We start from the raw sequence: 19,519 nt of genomic DNA, 5'->3' as shown, positions 1-19,519 counted from the left end.
TAAGACACAGCCCCCAAGACTTCTCTGTTCAGGATTTTAGATGAGGGTCAATACACCCAGAACTAGAACAGCGATGGACCTCTAAGAGGGAGACTCTACACATGTTAGGGGGGGGCTATAGAAAGGGCTACAATGGCTCCGCTGTTCAGCTCATCACTTGTGTTTGGCCAACAACAGAAAGCTTTGTTCATTGCTCTTAGAGCGGTGGTTCATTAATGATGGTCATACTGCCAGAAGGGATGAGAAAAAGAGAGTAATGGGACAGAAAGTGGGAGACATGGCTGGAGAGGTATAGAAGGGGTAAAGAAGGGTGTCTTTTTGAGGACCAGCTTTCTTAATTCACATCCACTGGTTTAAGGGGTCTTGCCCTAGTTGAGTAAAGCATGTTGTCTACTCACTATCCCAGCAAGGAGATTAGCGACAGATACAAGGTTTCCTCAAAAAGCAGCAACAGCAGTAGTAGTACCAAACTCTGGGTCACAGCACAAAGGGAGAGGTTCTAGCACCTAGGCCCAGTTAAGGCTGCAATGTAACCATTTTTAACTGAGCCTAGGTCTAGTTCTAAATATTAAATTGAACAGCAGTCTGAACCACAACAGAAAGTAAAATATAGTTCCATAAGGACCAAGGATCTACTAGGAAAGAATACACAAGCTAGCAGATCTAATACAGCAGAGGTATATATATATATCTAAATATATATTTAAAAAAAAGAACTTGGTATTTTACAGTACCTTGGCAGCGTTTGCGCTTGTGACATGTAGTTTTAGCACTCGTCTGATATCCACTCCATTTGAACAGAAAAGGGAGGTAGAAAGGGGGCAGGTAGGAGAGAACTAACAACCAAGAGAGAGTGAGTAATGTCTATTACCCCGGTGTCAGTCACACAGGCTACTGTCATCACTCTTGAACAGGCCAATCTATCAAGTAGCGCTGCTATCAGGTTACCACTTCAAGGCCCTGGACACTGAGCCTGTACTGGTTACTGACAGAGCCTTGTGGCCGCAAGTTGGTATCATGAAAATAACCAGCATCAGAATGCAGCGCTGCTTGACATTTGCCTAAAATGACTGAGGTAGCATCAGTTTTACAATCATTACAGAAATCTACTGTATTCACTGTAAAGACTATTTCTACAAAAAAACTTGAGTAAATGTGTAATACACCGCTACTGTTCTATAAAAAGAAATTATATTTAAAAAATACAGTATCACTGGAAAACATTTTGCTTGTTAAATACTAAAATATAGTAGCTGGTAAGTTCCTTTTCCACCCAATGCATGACTATAATAAGGAGAAAACAATAAACAGGTGGTACAACAGCCACAGATTTGTGAAGATAACAAGACAATTTGCAAAGAAGTCAAACACAAAAACTACCCCTTAAATTTATATTCTGTATATTAGAAATGTTTTAGGGACTGATGTTGAATTCCACTAATAGTGGAAGGTAAACACTGACAACAAATATACATATAATATTTACTATATACTAATATATAATATACTGACATATAATTAAACACAATTTTTTTTTGTCATTTTCTTTGAAAAGTTATTATAGATTAATAATGGAATGTAAAAACATGTAATGTTCCAGTACAGTACCTGCAGTCTGAAATATTGGCACTGGTATAGAATTAGGCCTATACAATGCAGACATTTTCCATATATACCAATGACTGAATATTAACACTAAATAATCATGTGGCTGTTTGCTGGATCCAATAATGTCCAACTAATGGACGGAGAAAGAGGAATTATGTACAACGTTTAATAGATATCAATAACAATTTTTTTGTGAAATAATTAGTAAAGTTCTAACCACTTAAAATCAAAATCTAATTGACAGCAGCTCTGTGTCCATTAAATCACTGAATTGATGTGACATTCAAACAGCCTCCTCTGCATTTGTTAACCAAATCAGCAAAGTCTAGAAGATTCACATCTGACTAAATCCTTCATCCCGTGATAACACAGACATCAGACTTGCAAATGTCAGCAGTGTCTCCCTCAGCAGAGGTGAATGGCTGATGAGGAGAAGTGACCTGCTGAGTGCACAGGAAGTTTGTTTGCTGTAAAAGCCATCAGCAAAGTACATTTGGGCATTACAGCCCTGATGGGGCCTATCCATATAAAAGCTAGGTGTTCCCTAATGACTGGAATATCTGGAATATCTCCTAATGGATCTAATGAAGAACAACTCACTAGTGTGATAGTTTGCAGTGTATGATCATTCTTGGGGATTAGATCACACTACATGACTTTTAGGTCACCTAAAAGCACCTTTATGCAATCTTATAGTGATTAAAGTAAAAGACTGTTGACAACTGATAACATACAAACATATTTAATATCTTAAGCACAAGTGACAACAAGATGTCTGACAGATTTATGACAAGATATAAATAGATAAAACGTGTTTGTTAAATCCCAAGAGCTGGTTATTAGATGAGTAATTTCCTCTTTTCTTTTTTTGTCAGTCATCAATCATGCAGTGTGTTCCCAGCCTCATGTGCTGGTTAAATAAACATGCAGCTGAATATGTAGTGTAACCAAACAAATGTGTGGGCCTTGCCTTATTTTTCCTTTGATGCCTGGCAGAGCATATAGTTTCCACCACAGGCTTCTTGCTCTACACCCATATACACACATATTGGCTAAACTTAAAGTGAATGGATGGGATCCTCTTCTAATTAATTGCTGTTGTTTTTTTCTCATTCTTATTTTTTTTTTCAGGCTTGGAAACCATAATTGGCACCATTAGGCCGAGAAAAAATGCTGCTGCAAAACATTACAAGAAAAGAAATCCATCAACTGGAATGCCCTCGTGGCCATTTCCCGTCACTTCAACTTCCCTCTGCACTCAAATGGCAACGGTAACTCTTTCAAGAAAGTAACAGTAACGGAAACATTAATATGGGATGATACATTTGTGAAGAAAATGTAAATCAACTACAGCCTAAATACTATGGAACTTTTGATCAGACATTAAAGCTATTTTTGATTATTTGACTTTTCATTAAAGATCACAAAAGCCATTGAATCAATCCTTATTTATTCTGATGTGTAAAAAAAGAAACAGTGACTATTGACCTTTCTTTAGTAGAATATCCTGCTTAAAGGGATGGTGTGGAGTAATTTCACCTTAGGGTCCTCTGCACCATGACCTCGAGCCAAACCCCCCACCAGAAGCTTTTTTCCTTTGGTATAACATTGATCAAGTTAGTGCTATCGGCTGAATACCTTAGTGCAGGCACTAATAGAACAAAGTGTGTATTTCATAAATTACTACTACCGGCAGTAAGACGAGTGCTTAGGGGACAAAAAATATTTAATAATTTAACTTTTTTTTTTTTTTTAAATAAGTGCTGTAGTACAACTAGCAGGATACAAGTTATAAAATTGTGGTAAGTTTGGAGACACTATCTTAATTAATCATTAAGTGTTTAAATTGTTTGGCTCGAGGTCATGGTGCAAAGGACCCTAGGGTGAAATTACTCCGATCCGTCCCTTTAAGCACTTTTGCTTCCGATGCTGCCTTCCTCCTTTACAATTAATAAGTAAGCAGTACATTACATTTGTATCATGGGGGACCAGGACATTGATGCACTTTTTGGATGCACTAGCAGTAGTCCTGTCCACATTAAGATACAATGCCTGCATAGCACACTGGTATGCTTAAATACTGCTTTAATAGCCTTTAGATGCAGCTAGCTACTCAGACACAAGTAGAAAGGAAGGGGAAGATGCTGCAAGGGAAATGTATGTTCTGCAGTAATGTCAGAGTGCAACTCGCTGGCTTGATGGTCCATTTATCAATTGCAATGCACTTCAAGGTAGCCCGCTTATGGCTCCAAGTGCTTCAGATTATCAGCTCTAAGATGAAATACTCTACTGTCAAGACTCCCTGCAATAACGGCCAAAACAAGGTGAATTAACAGGATCTATCACTCACTTTGCTTTCACACTGCTAAATATAGGGCAGGAAAACAATCTGCCAACAGAGGCAGCAGCAGGAGGGTTTCGAACAGATGCTCACCATTTCAAGCCCCATGCATTACAGGAAATTATAAGAGCATGTCAAAATACAGCAGGCTTTGGGATATAACAGCATACAGTATGATGTATTTACTTATTTCTCACTACATGATATAGTGAGTAGAATAATACTGCACTATCCACCCTTGTAGTAGCTCACCCACTGGATAAGCTAAGGTCATATGATCTGTATGTTGTGCAATGGGGGGGGGGAGCTCTATGTGTCACACAATCAATTTGTGTGCCCTTACCCTATAGTCCACACACCTGGTTTGCAGATAATCTCTCATAGTCAGACTCTTTGTCCTCTGTGACTGTTTATCTGCATGCTTCCACGTACAGATCTATAAGTATCCATGTGTACATGTGCACAAATGTTTGTGAACCAGTAGTGACCTTCCAGTTTTTATTCAAAGCAAAGCGCCACGTCAACAGCCATGAATACATGACACAGAGAAGGACTATGCAAGTGAGGCTGACCGACCTACTGCAGTCACTTGCTCAATGTCTTTATTTATAGGCCTTAATTTATTCTGAGTAGGGGGAAGTGACCGTATCCCGACAAGTCTGCAACAGTGAAGTGTGCGCAACACAACAAAAGCAAAAAAAAAAAAAAAAAAAAAAAAAAGAGCCTTTGCATAAGTAAGGGAAATTTCAGTGTCATTATGCAGTTATTATTCAAATATAATCCATCAGGTTTACAGGAAATAAGGGTAATTTGATGATTAACTGCTTTAATTGATTTAGGCTGAGGATTTAACGTTATCTTTGTGATGCTTTCATGTCTCTCGCAGAATATCTGCCCAGTTTTTATGATGCGGACTTAACATTTTCTCAAAGTTGCTGCATCTTTTTCTCCGTGCTTCTCTCTAGTAATCTGCCACATTCACACACCCACGCATTCCTCACCAGTGAAGGTCCTGTAGATCTGACTGCCTTAAGGAGATTGCTGAATCAAAGGACCTCTTTCTTATTGCCTTTCACATCTAATGCCTGCTACATTTTCGCCAAAGCAAGGGAGGGTGTGCCTGAATGTACAAGCTGCACCTGCTTTACATTAGGAGGAGGATGACATGACAAAACCTTCCCTCACATGAATGGAAGCACCTGCTCCATTCATTTCTCTGGAATGTGTTTTGATACCACAGCAGCCAGACACATAATTCACTATTGATGACTCACAGTTCTTTTCTTCTGGTTTTATTGATAAAATTATGACTTTACCTTTTAATAGAATGTATTACTAATAACGCCAGAGAGCATTTTATCTATTCACTGCCCTAACACAGCACTATAATATAGGTGCTCTTTTACGAGATATTGCCTGCGATAAAAAAATACTGCAGGCTCGGTAAATGCAGCAGTAAAGTACTAGTGAGTGAGCAATAATGTGTTTTGGCCTTATGTTCCTACCCCAAACCACACTCTGACTCTATTCGATTTAGGTGCTTTTGTCACACTGCAAAAATCAGACAAACCTATCCTTATTCTTGTACCCTTCCCCTTCCCTTTCTCTCACCATCTTTGCAATCGATGGTCCGGACCACCAAATCCGTCTCGAAGGTGTCCTGCATTTGCTGCCCGAAGAAATGGTTCAGGTGCTCGTGTTCGATGAGGTCACTTTCTTCTTCTTCTAACGGGAGCCAGGTGCCATCAATAAACCACTGGCCTCTCATGACTGGGATATGGTCTTGTTCTGTAAAACAGTAAAAACAGCATGGATTTAGATTTGGAGTCAGGAGCCTATGTAGCCTGATGTGGAACATTTACCTAAATAAAGTCATTTTACATAGTGATTTACTCATTGTGGTGCCTGTTTTTCTACTAGTGTTGGCACAGGTGATGCGGTGCACAATCTTGCAAAAGGTTTCACAGTATTTCCCTAATCTAAAGGTGGTGGTATCGTGCCAAGACATGCAGTCTGCAATGTGCCAACAAAGGCAGGGGAGCGCTAGAAACATGGAAGTAAACAATGCTGGATTAAATGTTTTACAATAGTCACTTTTCAGAAATGGCTTAGATCGCTTTGCCTTTTACAGTGTGTTTTGGATGACATAAAATGATTCCCATATACCTCAACAAGTCTGGCAAATCCAGGAGGGCCAAGTCTCAGTGGCGAGGCCAGTTTTGATTACATTCTTGAGTGACATGGTTAACCGATTCTCCGATGGTGAACAAGACTGTAAGGGCAGTTGTAAATGTAGGCATACTTTGCAAAAGACAACACCCTTTCTGTTCAGAGTGAGACTGCTCATCTGTACAGATGTAAAAACACAAAAGCATACTCTACAGTCAGAGAGGCCCACCACAACACATGGCTAAGATAGACACACTGATAGAGGCTAACAGTAGATACTATTCACTCACTTCTTAAGGTGGTTCATGTCTGGTCAGAGACGATTAGTCTGTACGATTACATAACATGATGTTTCAAGTTCCCATGAAGTGATATGTGACCTTTTCAACTTTTCACAACATAAAGCTATTACACCTTTCCCAGCCTTAATTCTATTTGTCAAAAAAAAAAATTACTTCTTGGATTACAGTATATCAACATCCCCTCCACTCCATGTCTCCCATTGCATTAACTGACCTCTTTCTTCATAACTGATATGTTTTTAAAAAATCTACTCTTGCATTAGTATCCCATCTACGGCTGGGCAATGTATCCTAATTTTGTAATATGGTAAGTGTTGTCTTTACCTAGTTTTACAGGCTGCATTACAGTAAAGTGATGTAATTTTCTGAACTTACCAGACTGTTCTAGCTGTTCTATTGCTTACCTTTACCTTTACCCACTAAGTCATTCATTTCTGGAGAAAATTTATGAAAAAACTCATTGTGTAAATAACATTTTGTTACAGCAGCAAAAGTCAAGTAGACAATATTGTTGCAATATCGACATTGAGGTTGTGGTCAACAATATTGTGATATTTGATTTTCTCTATATTGCCCAGCCCTCATCCCATCTCAAATGTAGTGTATCGGGTCTTAAATGTTAACATGATAGTGTGTTTGCAGTGATACAGGCAAAGCTAAAAAGACACAGCCAGGGTTTAAGCTCACTACAGAGGGACTTACATCCTTTGAGGCCAATAACTACTTCTCTAAATGTCACTTAGTGTTAACCTTCAACAGAACCAGCTACCCATGAACCCTTTTATCGAGGTCAGGTTTGCTGAGGCTCTATAGTGACCGCCTTCATTTGTTCTCTGCCTTTTCCTGGAAATATGAATTAGTTAGCACAGATCAGCTGAGTCCAATAGAAGGACTTCCTGGGTTGTTCAAATGTTCCCGAAAGACAAGGCTAAGTAATGACTTAGCCAATGAAAGAACTGCAAAACAATGCAGGAGTCAGCAAGTAACTTAACGGAATGGATAAACAAAATGCTAGAGTGTATCTTTTAAGGGAAAAGGGATGGATGTTGCAATAATAATAAGCACTGGGCTCCTGAGTGGCTGTGGGTCATTAATATGCATGCTGTCAGCCATTATACTGCAGAATATAGAATATATATATGAGGTATAGGTACACAAAATGAATTAGTGCCAATGGAAATGCATTCAGCACACACCTGCAACCAAGTGAACTGCATAATGTGTGACTGGTGCAAAACATGCGATTTTATAGACTCTGATCAGGGATGATTTTCATGATACTCACGTTTCCAGTAAACAGGATTGCATTCTTTCTCTTTAATATCCACCTCATAAAGCCCTCCTCGGACACAAACTGGCTCAACGTTGATTTCAATTGTGTTAGGGTCCCTCTCCTCCGAGGACACGGTGGATGTGTCCAGGGACCCCGGGCCTCCGTGCACACTGCTCGTCCTCGTCTCCACCGGGACTGCACCGTTCAGTGCTCTACTCTCCGCGCCGGTATTACCGCACTCTTCCTCTCCAGCGCCGACCTGGGAGCCTGCTGCACCAGGGTTCAGCTCACAGTATTTCCGAAACATACGTTCAATATTAAGTGAATCATGCCCGACAAAGGCCTTCCAATTTTTCTTGTCCTCCTTGTAAAACCACCGCACCTCCTCGGGACCGAGCTCAGTGACCACCTCGTTGAGGCGGTTTCTGGAGCTGTTGGACCGCGACCTCTTTCTCTTCTCGAACAACGGACCCGCGTTGTTTCCATCGTTGTCGCTGTACTCCAGAGAGCTGCTGTCGAGGAAGGCTGTCGGGGAACCCAGGTCAAACAACAGCCCGTCCTGTGAGCTGTGGTGTCCGGCGTGTAGAAGCGGCAGGTGTCCATCCAGTCCCGACTGCACCGAGGACATCCCTGCCTGCATCGTGTCATCCATGGGACTCATCTCGTGACAGTACGAAAACACATCACTCCCCAAATCCCACTCCTTGTTGTTATTGTTGTTGTTGATAGCGTCGCTGACCGGTGAGCCTTTACCGTCGGTGCTCACAGAAGAGCGTAATGTAACGTTAGATATTAAATTGTTGAAACTGCTCATAACTACCTGAGCAACCCAACCTCACTAACGTCACCTCCTCATCTGCCACTTTCACATTAACAGACCTCTCAATATTACTTCGCACAATGTCATATTGGTCAGTGTTAAAATGACAATTTCAACAAAATTAAAGACCGCCAGACAAGCTCCCACCGCTTTTCCTTGAACACTCCGCAGCTATCGCTACATCGGCTCGTTAGCTTGCTAGCTAACCAGCTACGCTAATGAAGCTGGATATAGAACTCCGAGGCTAGCTTGTTAGCATTAACGCTAGTCTGCAACGTACGTTAGCAACCGGAAAGCCTGTTCAACCCTTTTATCCTACTCTTCTTAACTAATATAAACCTTTCTAAAACCACTTTCCTGTCACGGAGTTGCTTTAGTCCAGCTTGATAGGCGTAATATTGCAGTCACCATACTTTGTCGTGTGTTCTGGTCTCTGTGGAATTTCAGATTCATTCGTTGTCCAAACAAATCATGCGAGACAGTACTGTAGTATGCTGTGTATGGCTTGACAGCTGACGCATAGATCACAGGATTCAATCGTGAACGCGCACGTAGAAATTGCGCGAACATGACGACATCTGCTCAGTTCATAAAATGCATTGAACCTTATTGTACACTAGATGGAGACAAACACCCGTTGAACGCAGAGCCGGTTTAGAACAGGGTCTTTGTTAAACGTTATCAGCCTTAATCCAATCGTTTACTCCCCTTTGCAATGACTTCACCTTCCACTTGAGGGAAGCAAATACATACTCATAATAAAGCAACATCCCAGCTCGCCTGCCACTTTTGGGGGGATTAGAAAAAGTTCCCTGTCCAAAAACACTATTAGCCTACAAACCACTGAGATTTTATAGTGACAGAGGTGGACAAAATAACAGGAACAAAAAAACCTTTGCTACAGCAAACAAACTTCTTTCTGACAGTCTCACAACAAATTCCCCTCCTATAGACTATGTTAGGACATGATCTAGATATGTACAGCCATCCCCTATTATGAAGAAGCAAGTAGCCACAAAGTAATTGCCTCTCAGTTTAAGTTCAACCCACAAGCCACTGATGTCATTGAACTTCACAATCTATCTGTAATGTATCTGTTCTAGTGCAACCAGTGTGTTTACATCTCTGTGTCTGACTGCATGAGTACAGTGTGAGTTTGTGTGTGCCTATGCATGCATATCCATGTGCTGGTTTGTTTGTTTATGCGAGTTCATGTGTTTGCATAATGTGTGTTTTGTGTAGCGCAATTTGTGTGTGCACTGCTGGTCCAGGTGATCCTGAGGACGTCTTGTGGAGAGGAATAGGAGCGAGGCCTAGGCAGCTGTATTTGGGATAAACAGAAATTACCCCGCTGTGTTCTAATTTACTGCAGAGTGGGAATTAAACTTTAAACTCGCCCCCGCCCCTCTGCAGTCCAATACTCCATGCTTCTGACCATCAACAACCACTTGCACAATGTGCGTTATTAAAGTTTCTCCACCCAAGATCAGGCTTTTTAGTATCAAATTCACACACCCTGCAGGCTTGAAAGTTGTAAATGTTGTACTTCACAATAAGAAACAACTTCCGGGGGAGCTTTGGACTTTTTAGGGCAATAGTACAATGTGGATGCAGCAAGTGTAGCTCTATGTTTCGCAAAAATGAGGATAGTATGAAACAGTAATGGAATTATGGATGGACATCTGAGAAGTGGATCATTCTGCTTGTGGTTTAAAATTCTTCTGTGGTAGTTTTTCGGCCCTTGTCACCTTTGGAAACCATTAAATCCGACTATTAACTGGCCAATTGGAGGTGAATGTTTGATAGTTAAAAGATAGATTAAAAGCAGGACAGTTTCAGTCAACCCCAACAATTATTCACAATCCATAGCCCACACAGGCTTATATTGCATTTAATAGTTTCGATAGGCCAAAACGCTGGGGACACTTGTTTTTTCTTGATAAATTGGTCCATTAAGAACGTTCTATAATCCCAGTCAACTCAACAAGAACCTTCTTATATTGGTATTTTCCAGATGATAGTCATTGTATAATGCTCCCCCATTGCGTAATTATGAGTGCATGACTAATTCAAATTGCAGCAATATTTAATCTGTATGGCCAGAATAATTACTAGGTTAAGTATGCAATAAGATCTCGCCAAGAGCTTTCTCTCCCTGCAGGTTTACACTAGAGAATGACATGTGGCTTTCATATACAAATTTGTCAAATTCCTCATCTCTGGCAGTCAAACTGAAACAGGTCCCCCCCCCCCTCTCTTTTTCTGCTCTGATGTTTTGCAACCACCAGGCCCACCACCTGGATGAGTGGATGACAAACAAAGTACACATTTTCCTTCCAGTAACTGACCAAATAGATATTTATAACCAGCTGGTCACCTCCCCCATCCACTGGGCCCCCCCCCTCCTCAGCCACGGCTGTGAGAGCTCCCTTTAAAGACCAGTTGTGTCACTTCTGACTTTGTTCTTAAACAAAGAGAACTGCCCCTCATCTGCCCGTAATTGGGCCAACTCTTGGAATGTGCTTGATGTCTCCGCGCGGGCCATTGCCGCTCCAACAGACAGGCAAAGGTTGCTGGGACATGCGAGATGAATGAGTGGAAGTCCATCCACCCTTATACTGTTTTATTTACTTTTCTTCCTCACCTCCTATGTATTTCTTTAATTTTTACCTCTGGTTCACCCTCTCTTAGCTGCCTGTTTTCTCAGAATGAAGGATCCCTCGAATGAAATGAAAAAATCCCACACCCACGTTAAATGGAACAGTCTGCTGATTGACTTTACCGGGCCTGTTTGGTCTCTCTGAGCGCCATGGTTGGGTGGTTGGACGCACTACGTAGGTCGATTTGTGGCACACGTCACTAGCAGTTACTGAGGTGATGTTGACAATGGGCAGATGTTTGAGAGCGGATTGGAGGGTGTTTACGGCATTGTTAGTAAAGGGAAGCAATTTAGAAAGTTCAAATTCCACTTGCAAGGAAGGAAAAATGTTGAAACAGTAGTTGGCAGGCTACCAAAAGCCTGAGCCCCTAATTGTTTTCATTAATAGCAAATAATCTCAAAGTGCTTACTCTGTATTCTGGGAAACATTATGGTGTAATGTTCAAGACGTGTACATCTGGGAATCCTCTGAGGATTAGGTTAGAAATGTGTCCGTAGCAATCACACGAACCCCAGGTGTATGTGTGACCATTTTACCCTCCAACCACAGATATGTTAGTGTCGTTGTGGAGTTGTTGTGCACCTTTTGGTGTTTAAGCAACCTTGTCCTCAGAATCCAGTGCTTTGGTTTTGGTCATGACTCATTTACTCCTGAATCCTTCACCTTTCACCCCGAGCTCCACTCTCCGTGTCACTTGCTAGCAACCCTGGAAAAGTAAATACATGATGTAATGTGTGGTTTTCGCCTCCACCCCCCAAAAGCCCTCACCCGCATCCACCCACATACAGAGGTGATTAAGCTGGAGCAAAGCAGTTTTTTAGGTGGGGATAGCTGGGTGTGGTCAAAATGGTCCTGAATAGGAGGAGCTGGTAGTGGATGAGAGTAATGGGAAATTTAACAAGGCTAGTTTTGGGCAATTATAATGGAAGTTGGGCACATGCAGGTCACCAACAAGGTGGGACTTAAAGCAGAGAGACATCACAGTCCTAGTTGATCCGTCTGGGCCGGGGCTCCTCTGTCCCTGCAGCCTGCAGCCGGGGTCAGGCCAGCGGCTCCACCTCCCCCCAGCTGTCTGGGCTCCAGGTTCCAGGTGGGTGATTGGAGCTGTTGACTCCAGCTCACGGCAGCTGTTACCTGGTCCCACTGCTCATAACGATCTCCTTCAGGGCTTCCAGACCCATTGTCATTCAGACTCCCAGCTACAATTCACAAGTCTGATATCCCTCCACGCTGGAGCCTGGCCGGGGATGGGCGGCCTGACTGCTGTCCCCGTGTTGAGCTTGTCAAGAATAACACACCTTTATATGTGCTGGTGTTTTAATTACAATGTGTTCTTATGGGTGAGACTTCCTAAAAAGTCTATTGTTTGTTATTGCTCTGTGTTGCTGTCTCTTTTGTTATTTGGCTTGAAAATTTAAAAATAAATAAATATTTAAGCAGGTAAAAGTTGCATACTGTGCAACCAAGGTTAAAGGAATAGTGCAACATTTTGGGATCTACACGCATTTGCATTTGTGTTGAGATTTAAACGAATAACAAAAGAACTTTACTTTGAAGCTAGGACCAGAAGACTGTTAGCTTAGCTTAGCTTAGCTTAAAGACTGGAAACCCGCTAGCCTGACTCGACCTCTTTCCACTTACCTTTCTCCACCTCTTCAACTCACTAACTAACACGCTGTATCGTCTTCGTTTAATCCATTGCAAAAACAATGTGTGGAAGTTACAAGTTGCGGTTTTATGTGGAGTTATGTTCCAGACTATTTCTTGGCCAGGAACAGTGACTTCCTGGAGTTTCAGTTGGCTGCCTGGAAACCTCAGAGTGAGGACAAGTCTCAGGGGAGTCACAGCAATATTCTTGTCTAACCCTCTGCAAGAAAGCGATATATATCCGGAAATGTCAGACACTTCTTTAAATGCACCACCAGACCACTGCTTCCTTGAAACATTTGTTTTTGTCTGCTTTAATAGAACAAACAGACATGCCACACTGTTTTATAAGGTAGACAAGTTGGCCTGCCTGGTTTGTGTCTACAGACAGAAGTCTTTCACTTGAGTAAAATGACTTGGCGCGAGTGAGACACAGCACTTCAGGAGGGCCATATTTAGACCACAAAATTATCAGGAAAACTCAGTAACTGTACATGTAAGTTTTGATGTGCTGTACATCAAGATGGACCAGCCCCACTTCTTAACACGCCAGCCAGTAGAAAAAAATATTTCACCAAACATATATTTGGAATTCCATAAATGAGCAATGCAGGGGGGAAGGAAAAAGTAATAAAAGAAAAAAGAAAATTGGACGGTGTTTAAATTACAAACGGTGTAAATTATTACTTGTGGGTGACGTTGAACATTTTGCATTTTAAGGCAGCCACGTAAGTATCAGTCTCTTTCACCTCCACGTGAAAGTAAACTTGCTGGTGAAACAGACAGCCGTGGAGTGGAAAGTGCCAGGAAGATTAATGAGGTGTGTCTTTCCTCTCTTTCACACTATCCTTCTCTCTATCCCTTTGTTTGTCTGTGCGGGCTGTGGGTCGATGTGTGTGGGGGTCTATGTGGGGTGGCCCGATGGGGTAACATGCTGAAGTAAACAAGTGGAGGAGACAGCAGGGCGATGTTCCTCTCACTCAGCTTCATACACATTAAACAAGGAGCTAGTGTTACCTTGTTTAGACAAACATCTTCTGCAGCTTATTTTCCACCAATGTTAGCCTCTTCAATCTACACACTTGTTACGTAGCATGTCACGTCTTCATGTCTTTTTTTTTCAGCTAAACTTGTGCTCTTACCAAAAGTGACTTCTTAAAGGACTAGGTTGACATTCTGGAAAATATGCTGATTTGCCTTCTAGCTGACAGTCAGTGGAGCAGGTTGATACCACTCTCATAGGCTTGCAAGAGTGGCAGTCTGCAGCGAGTTGGGTTGGGAACTGGAGGGTTGTTGGTTCAAGTCCACATATGGAAAGTACCACCGAGTACTAACCAAAGTATGCCGGTGGACTGGTAGCTGGAGATGGGCCAGTTCACCTCCTGTGTGCTGCCAAGGTCATCTTGAGCAAGGCTCGAGGTTCCTTTCAACGGGCAGCCCCATCACTCTGACATCTCTCCATTTAGTGTATGTGTCCATGTGTGTGTAATCAGGCCTGTGTGTAATTGTGTAATAACAACAGAGTGTAAATTGTAATTTCCCCTTGTGGGATTAACAATTAATAAAGTATACATTATTATTATTATTACAGTTTGTCCATTAAGATAAGGCCACAGCCAGCAGTCTGTTAGCTTAGCATAAAGATTGGAAACAGGGGAGAACACCTAGCATGGATGTGTCTGAAGAAAAGGCAGGACTTTCTTCAGGTTTTTTATGGATTAAGACACAAGATGTAACATGTTAATAAGTGAGGTTTAGAGATGCTGGCATGTGGGTTTGGTTATTATTAAACAGAACCATAGTTGTTTATCCATTGACCAGTTTTAATTCAATCAATTTAATTAAGTTAATTTAACAGACAAATCTTGTTTGTCACTGTGTGTACTTAAAGTACATTAAAGTCTGTGTTGCACTGCTTTCAGAATAATTGCCTTTTAGCCCATCTTCCAGGAAGGCTGACAATCCCTATACATGCACAAAGGGGATGTCTAAAACGTTGTCCGTGAGAACACTTTCTCTTTTAGATCTGCCTGTCATTTACAAGGTGAGTGTTCTGCCCTTAGGACCTCTGTGGCCCTGCACGGAGACCTACATGTGTTGGGCCGATCCTCAGTGTTTTCAGATGATGTTTCACACTGTCAGGGTTGAATTATCTGAGTAGGGAAAAGCTCCCAGGGAATAGACATATCCCACAGACAGCTTGGAATGTTTTTACAGAATGGCCCGGGAACCTTTAAAGACAGGGTACGATCCAGACTCTGCAAAACTGCTGCTGGTAACCATAGCAAGACCTATATATATATATATATATATATATATATATATATATGTATATTATCCATTATTTTTTTCTTGCTATGGTATACACATTATTTTTTGTCTACTAGTCTGTCTATTTGTTCTGAGTGATGTCAGTGTCTTTTTTTTCTATTCAGTTTATTGTCACTTTCTCTTAAATACTCTTATGTAGAATGGGGCCTCCATGTGATGGTGGTTGGTGAAGTAGAAAGACACACCACAAAAACTTCTGTGATCTTTTTATGTTACTGTTCCAGTGGTCCATCTGTTCATATTTATTTTTCACTACCTTTCCTGTTTTGCCCGGTGTGGTGAATATTTAGCTATGTGTTGTTGAATTGATTGGACTATGGTATTATGAGAAAGAAGGAGCAATCTCACTTGTGAGTCGTGCAAAAAATGGACCTACCTCCCAATTGTACATGTTGTTTAATATTAGCTTGGTTCATATGCTGAAGTGGTTGGGTGCCAATGTAGAGCAGAAAAAGTTTGGTCCAATATCTAGTTGTCAGAAATATTCCCTTTTTTCAATGTCTTTCTTCCTCCCCCTTCCCTTTCTTTCTTTTCTAGGAGAGGAGCTGAGAGATGGGACCGCAAGTCCCCTCGGAGGCTTGGTCCTCCATCAGTATTCTTAATGGATGTCAGATGTGTGTGAAAGGAGGACGTAGCGTGAGTGTGTTTCATGTTAGTTCTCAGATGAGCAGGGAAGCAGCTGGAGATGAACAGAAACTGCCCCGGCCTCCTTTACAATACCTCCATTTTTTATCCTGTCCTTCCAAGTAATGCTCTCCTGCTTTCCCCCCAGTGTAATATATTGGTATTAATAAAGGGAAACAAAGGCAAACATTCTGTAATGGGAGAGTAGAGGAAGATATTTTAGTTTCCTGGAGACAGCAGCCTCTTTACTTCTTCTCACTATAAATCTTGTGGCAGTTTCAATGGTCGGATGGCCATGCTCTGTGTTAACGTTTCTCTGAGTTGATTACAAAGGAGTTCAAGGCAAACTGCTCTGTTATTGCTTACAGCCATGGTACCTAATAGTATGCTACAGTGGAGCACTTCAATCGCATGCGGTGTCATACAATATCAATTTGGACCTCAAAAGGAATTTGTTATTCACCAAAGCAATTTCTGTATAGAGATGGTTCTTTACTGTAAGTGGCATCTGAGTGAACACAATTGAAGGCCTTTCCTCTTCTGGCAATGCAACTCGCTTCCCTATTGCTTAATAGGAATTCGAGTTTCCCACAAACGTCTTTTTTGGAACAGCATCCTTTTACCACAAGCATTTAACACTGCAGCTCACATTTCTTCTGCCTTCTCAGTAACATTTTATTTGCACCAGTTGAGGTTTTTTCTTTGCAATATTGCTCCTCGGGGAGAGTGCTGGATTGCTTAGCCTAATGAGTGAATAATAAAGCACTATGGCGTATGCTTTTTATAAGGTGATGGAAAATAAATAACTCCAGGTGTTTTGTGAAGTAGAAGCAATCTAATGCATGAGTCAAAGTTAGTATTTCCCACTCGTCAACAAACAGACTGGCTTGCAGTGAGTAAGACCTGGGTGGCTAAAGTGTGGGCCAGGCCGCAAAGTGGAGTAAGGGGACTGGAGAATTGATTGTATTTGTGAGATTATGAATTAGTCCACATAATGAGGGCACCAAAACAGCATTCATGTGTCAAAACAACATGCATCCACACTAGTGTTTTCAGGTTTTTGGAAAAATCTGTACACATACATTCTGAAACACAGCAGATGCTGCTCTTCTTTGTCCAAATGAATTAGTGTAGACAAAATGAAAAAGATATGGAGGAAAATACGTGTTTGCATATTTAAAAAAACACACCTGTCAACATACCCAAATAGTCAGAAATAAGACAAGAGAAAAACAAATTGAGGCATAGACAATCAGAAGAGGTTCATTTGCGAGGAAGCTGAGTGCAACTGGGGTTGAAGCAGGTTGGCTGATCGTTGGGGAATTTGAGCGGGCAGCCAGTTGGTAGGCTTCCCTTTGCTCTGCAGGACCGGGGCGGAGGGCCTCATTATATCTCTCTCCATGTCAGGCCCTTAAGTCCATCTCCTCAGCGCCTGTTCTGTTTGTTTAGAGAGCCACAGCCTTTTTAAGCTACATTTGGCCTAATGAGCCCATTATCTGTCAATGATCCACAAAGAGGCCCTCCGCTCTCTTGCTCCCTCTACCTCCCTGCGTAGTACCTCACCCTACTTTTTCCCCCTCCTTTCACCCCATTTTTCTGCCAGTTTCCCCCCCTTTTTCTTGTGTACAACTCCCAGTCTGCCCTCTTAATCTCCGTCTACCTTGTTTAGCTCATTTTCTCTTCCCTGCTGCTCCGCTCTGTCCCCAAACCTGTCACACACTGTGCTCATTTCTCTCCCCCTAGGACAACAGCACAACCTCCTCCCTTTTAAAAAAAAAACACCCACCTCCATCTACTTTGAGGCTTTGCATTTTATGTTGTTATTGGGAACTACTTTGGTCTGGTTTTAACGGCCTCACACCTGCAGACAATGTTGCCTCCCTTCATCACAGCCGACAGTGTGAGTTGACAGTAGCAACCGAGGGCAGTTGTCTACAGGAGAGTGATGAGGAAGAGTTGCGAGGGACCCCAAGAGGAGCCTAATATCTACAGGATGCCGACCTTCACTTTGGGAATTAAAACCATGGCTGTGTTTTCATGTAGTCTGGCATGTGTGCATCCATGTAGACTCGGATGTCCATGAGTCTTATTGCAGGTGTTGCAGGTGTGCATTTGGGAGCAGATTCCCAGACAGCCCTTTTCTGCTGTACTCAGCATGTGGGACCCCCTCCTCATTTCTAGCGGTAGCCACAGGAATCTGGTGCGGATCAGCTCTCTGTTCGGGCCTGGTTGCCCCGTTAACACTGAAAACTTAATTATGGTGATCTGGTAATGGCAGAGAAAATGGAAGGAATTCTGTCCTCATGGCCATATAGCAGGATTAACTGCACGAGCTGCACTCTCCAACCTCCACAAGCTCGACGGCCCCTCTCACAGCTGCTTTTGTCTTGGAAGGAGGGTGTGAGGAGGAGGAAGGAGAGGAAGAAAGGAGAAGAAAAAAGACAAAGAAAATTAATCTGCTGGGTGCAGGATCTTAATTCGATTTAATGAAGGCAGCTTTAAGTCTGAGAGGCTTTGCGCTCTCACACCTCCACAGGCACGTACACATGAACACACACTCAGCACTCACACATGCAGGTCCTATTGATCTGTTGGAACAAACCCTATTATGCGCAATTATGTTATTCGCCAGCCATGGCAAATCCATTTCTTTGCTTTCATTACTTGCTAATACATGGAAAGGAAATCTATTAAGCTTGAACGTGATGCTTCCTGGTCGCATTGAGTGTGAGAGCAGAAATCCTTGTTTCCGTCTCGCCGTAATGCTTTTGTCTCTCATCACTTTGAACCTGATTCTTAAGAGTGAAAAAAAACTTCAAAGGGAAAAAATGGCACATTTCTTCTTGTTTTTGTTCCCTATGAATTGACCCAACCAAAGTGTGATTTTTAATATGCTAACTGCTATCACAGTTCAGTGGACGTTTTTGTAGAAGAAGATGAGATTTATTTTGTGAATGCCGTTATTTAGTTAACCAATCTTTTTTAGGGTTACTGAAATAAGTCACATATTTCCATCAATGGTAGCTTCATAGTGTATTCTGTTCCTTGAGTTAACAAGGGAGCTATCTAACATGTTGTACCCTGCCTGTAATTCAGTAACAGTTGGGTTGGCGGAGGGCTGTGATGATGAGATGATGATGAGTCTTGAGTTGTTCTATGTTGGAAGACGTGTCATTAAAAAAGTGGACCAAGTTACACAGTCAAAGCTGTCTCCGTGCTCTTACTCTTTCCATGCCACACATTTAATAATAACGACGAGTTAATAGTTAACGCTAACCATCATTAGCGTTACAGTAGTATCTTAGGTTAAACTTGTAGAGATTATAATCATATAGTGCACCAGACCTTTCCATAAAGCTAAACAATCACAAAAAAAACTCTTTTCACCCCCTTATTGCCCCGTTTCCCTCCCTTAATAAAAGAACAAGCTAAACCAGTCTCTTCATCTCTCCACCAATGCAGGAGAAGCCCATTACTATGTTCATCTTCTCAACATTTGACAGGTGGAAGTAGAACTTTGGGGTTTATGTTTTAATTATAAAGAATTCCAGATGTGGAGGGGGGCTCATAAATTAGAAGCAGAGCTACTCAAATGTCTTTTTTCAAAGGGACCAAGCGGGTCAGCATCTGCTTCTCATTGTAACCAATGTTATTAAGGGCCCTGACTACAGAAAGGCCCGAGTCCCCCGTCTGGCCCCACAATAATTGACACTATTAAATGTGCCTAAACAGATTTAGAGCGTC

The 19,519-nt window shown here is 41.9% G+C and overlaps 1 protein-coding gene across 2 annotated transcripts in view; it reads right to left on the bottom strand.

Annotated features, from left to right (window-relative positions):
- The window catches only part of ddhd1a (DDHD domain containing 1a), a 26,138-nt gene extending 17,101 nt beyond the window's left edge, over positions 1-9,037 (bottom strand). Inside the window, exons 1-3 of one of the 2 annotated variants that reach the window (XM_032499582.1) lie at positions 7,706-9,037; positions 5,561-5,737; positions 735-836 (exon numbers count right to left, since the gene is read on the bottom strand). In XM_032499582.1, the coding sequence (XP_032355473.1) occupies positions 735-836; positions 5,561-5,737; positions 7,706-8,507 (1,081 nt within the window). In that variant the 5' untranslated portion in view covers positions 8,508-9,037. The remainder of the gene's footprint in view (positions 1-734; positions 837-5,560; positions 5,738-7,705) is intronic. The other variant, XM_032499583.1, reaches the window with a different exon arrangement.
- Between the last annotated feature and the right edge of the window lie 10,482 nt (positions 9,038-19,519).

This window comes from Etheostoma spectabile, chromosome 20 (assembly GCF_008692095.1).
Source record: "Etheostoma spectabile isolate EspeVRDwgs_2016 chromosome 20, UIUC_Espe_1.0, whole genome shotgun sequence".
Classification (NCBI taxonomy): domain Eukaryota; kingdom Metazoa; phylum Chordata; class Actinopteri; order Perciformes; family Percidae; genus Etheostoma; species Etheostoma spectabile.
This window is presented reverse-complemented; position numbering and strand designations above follow the sequence as displayed.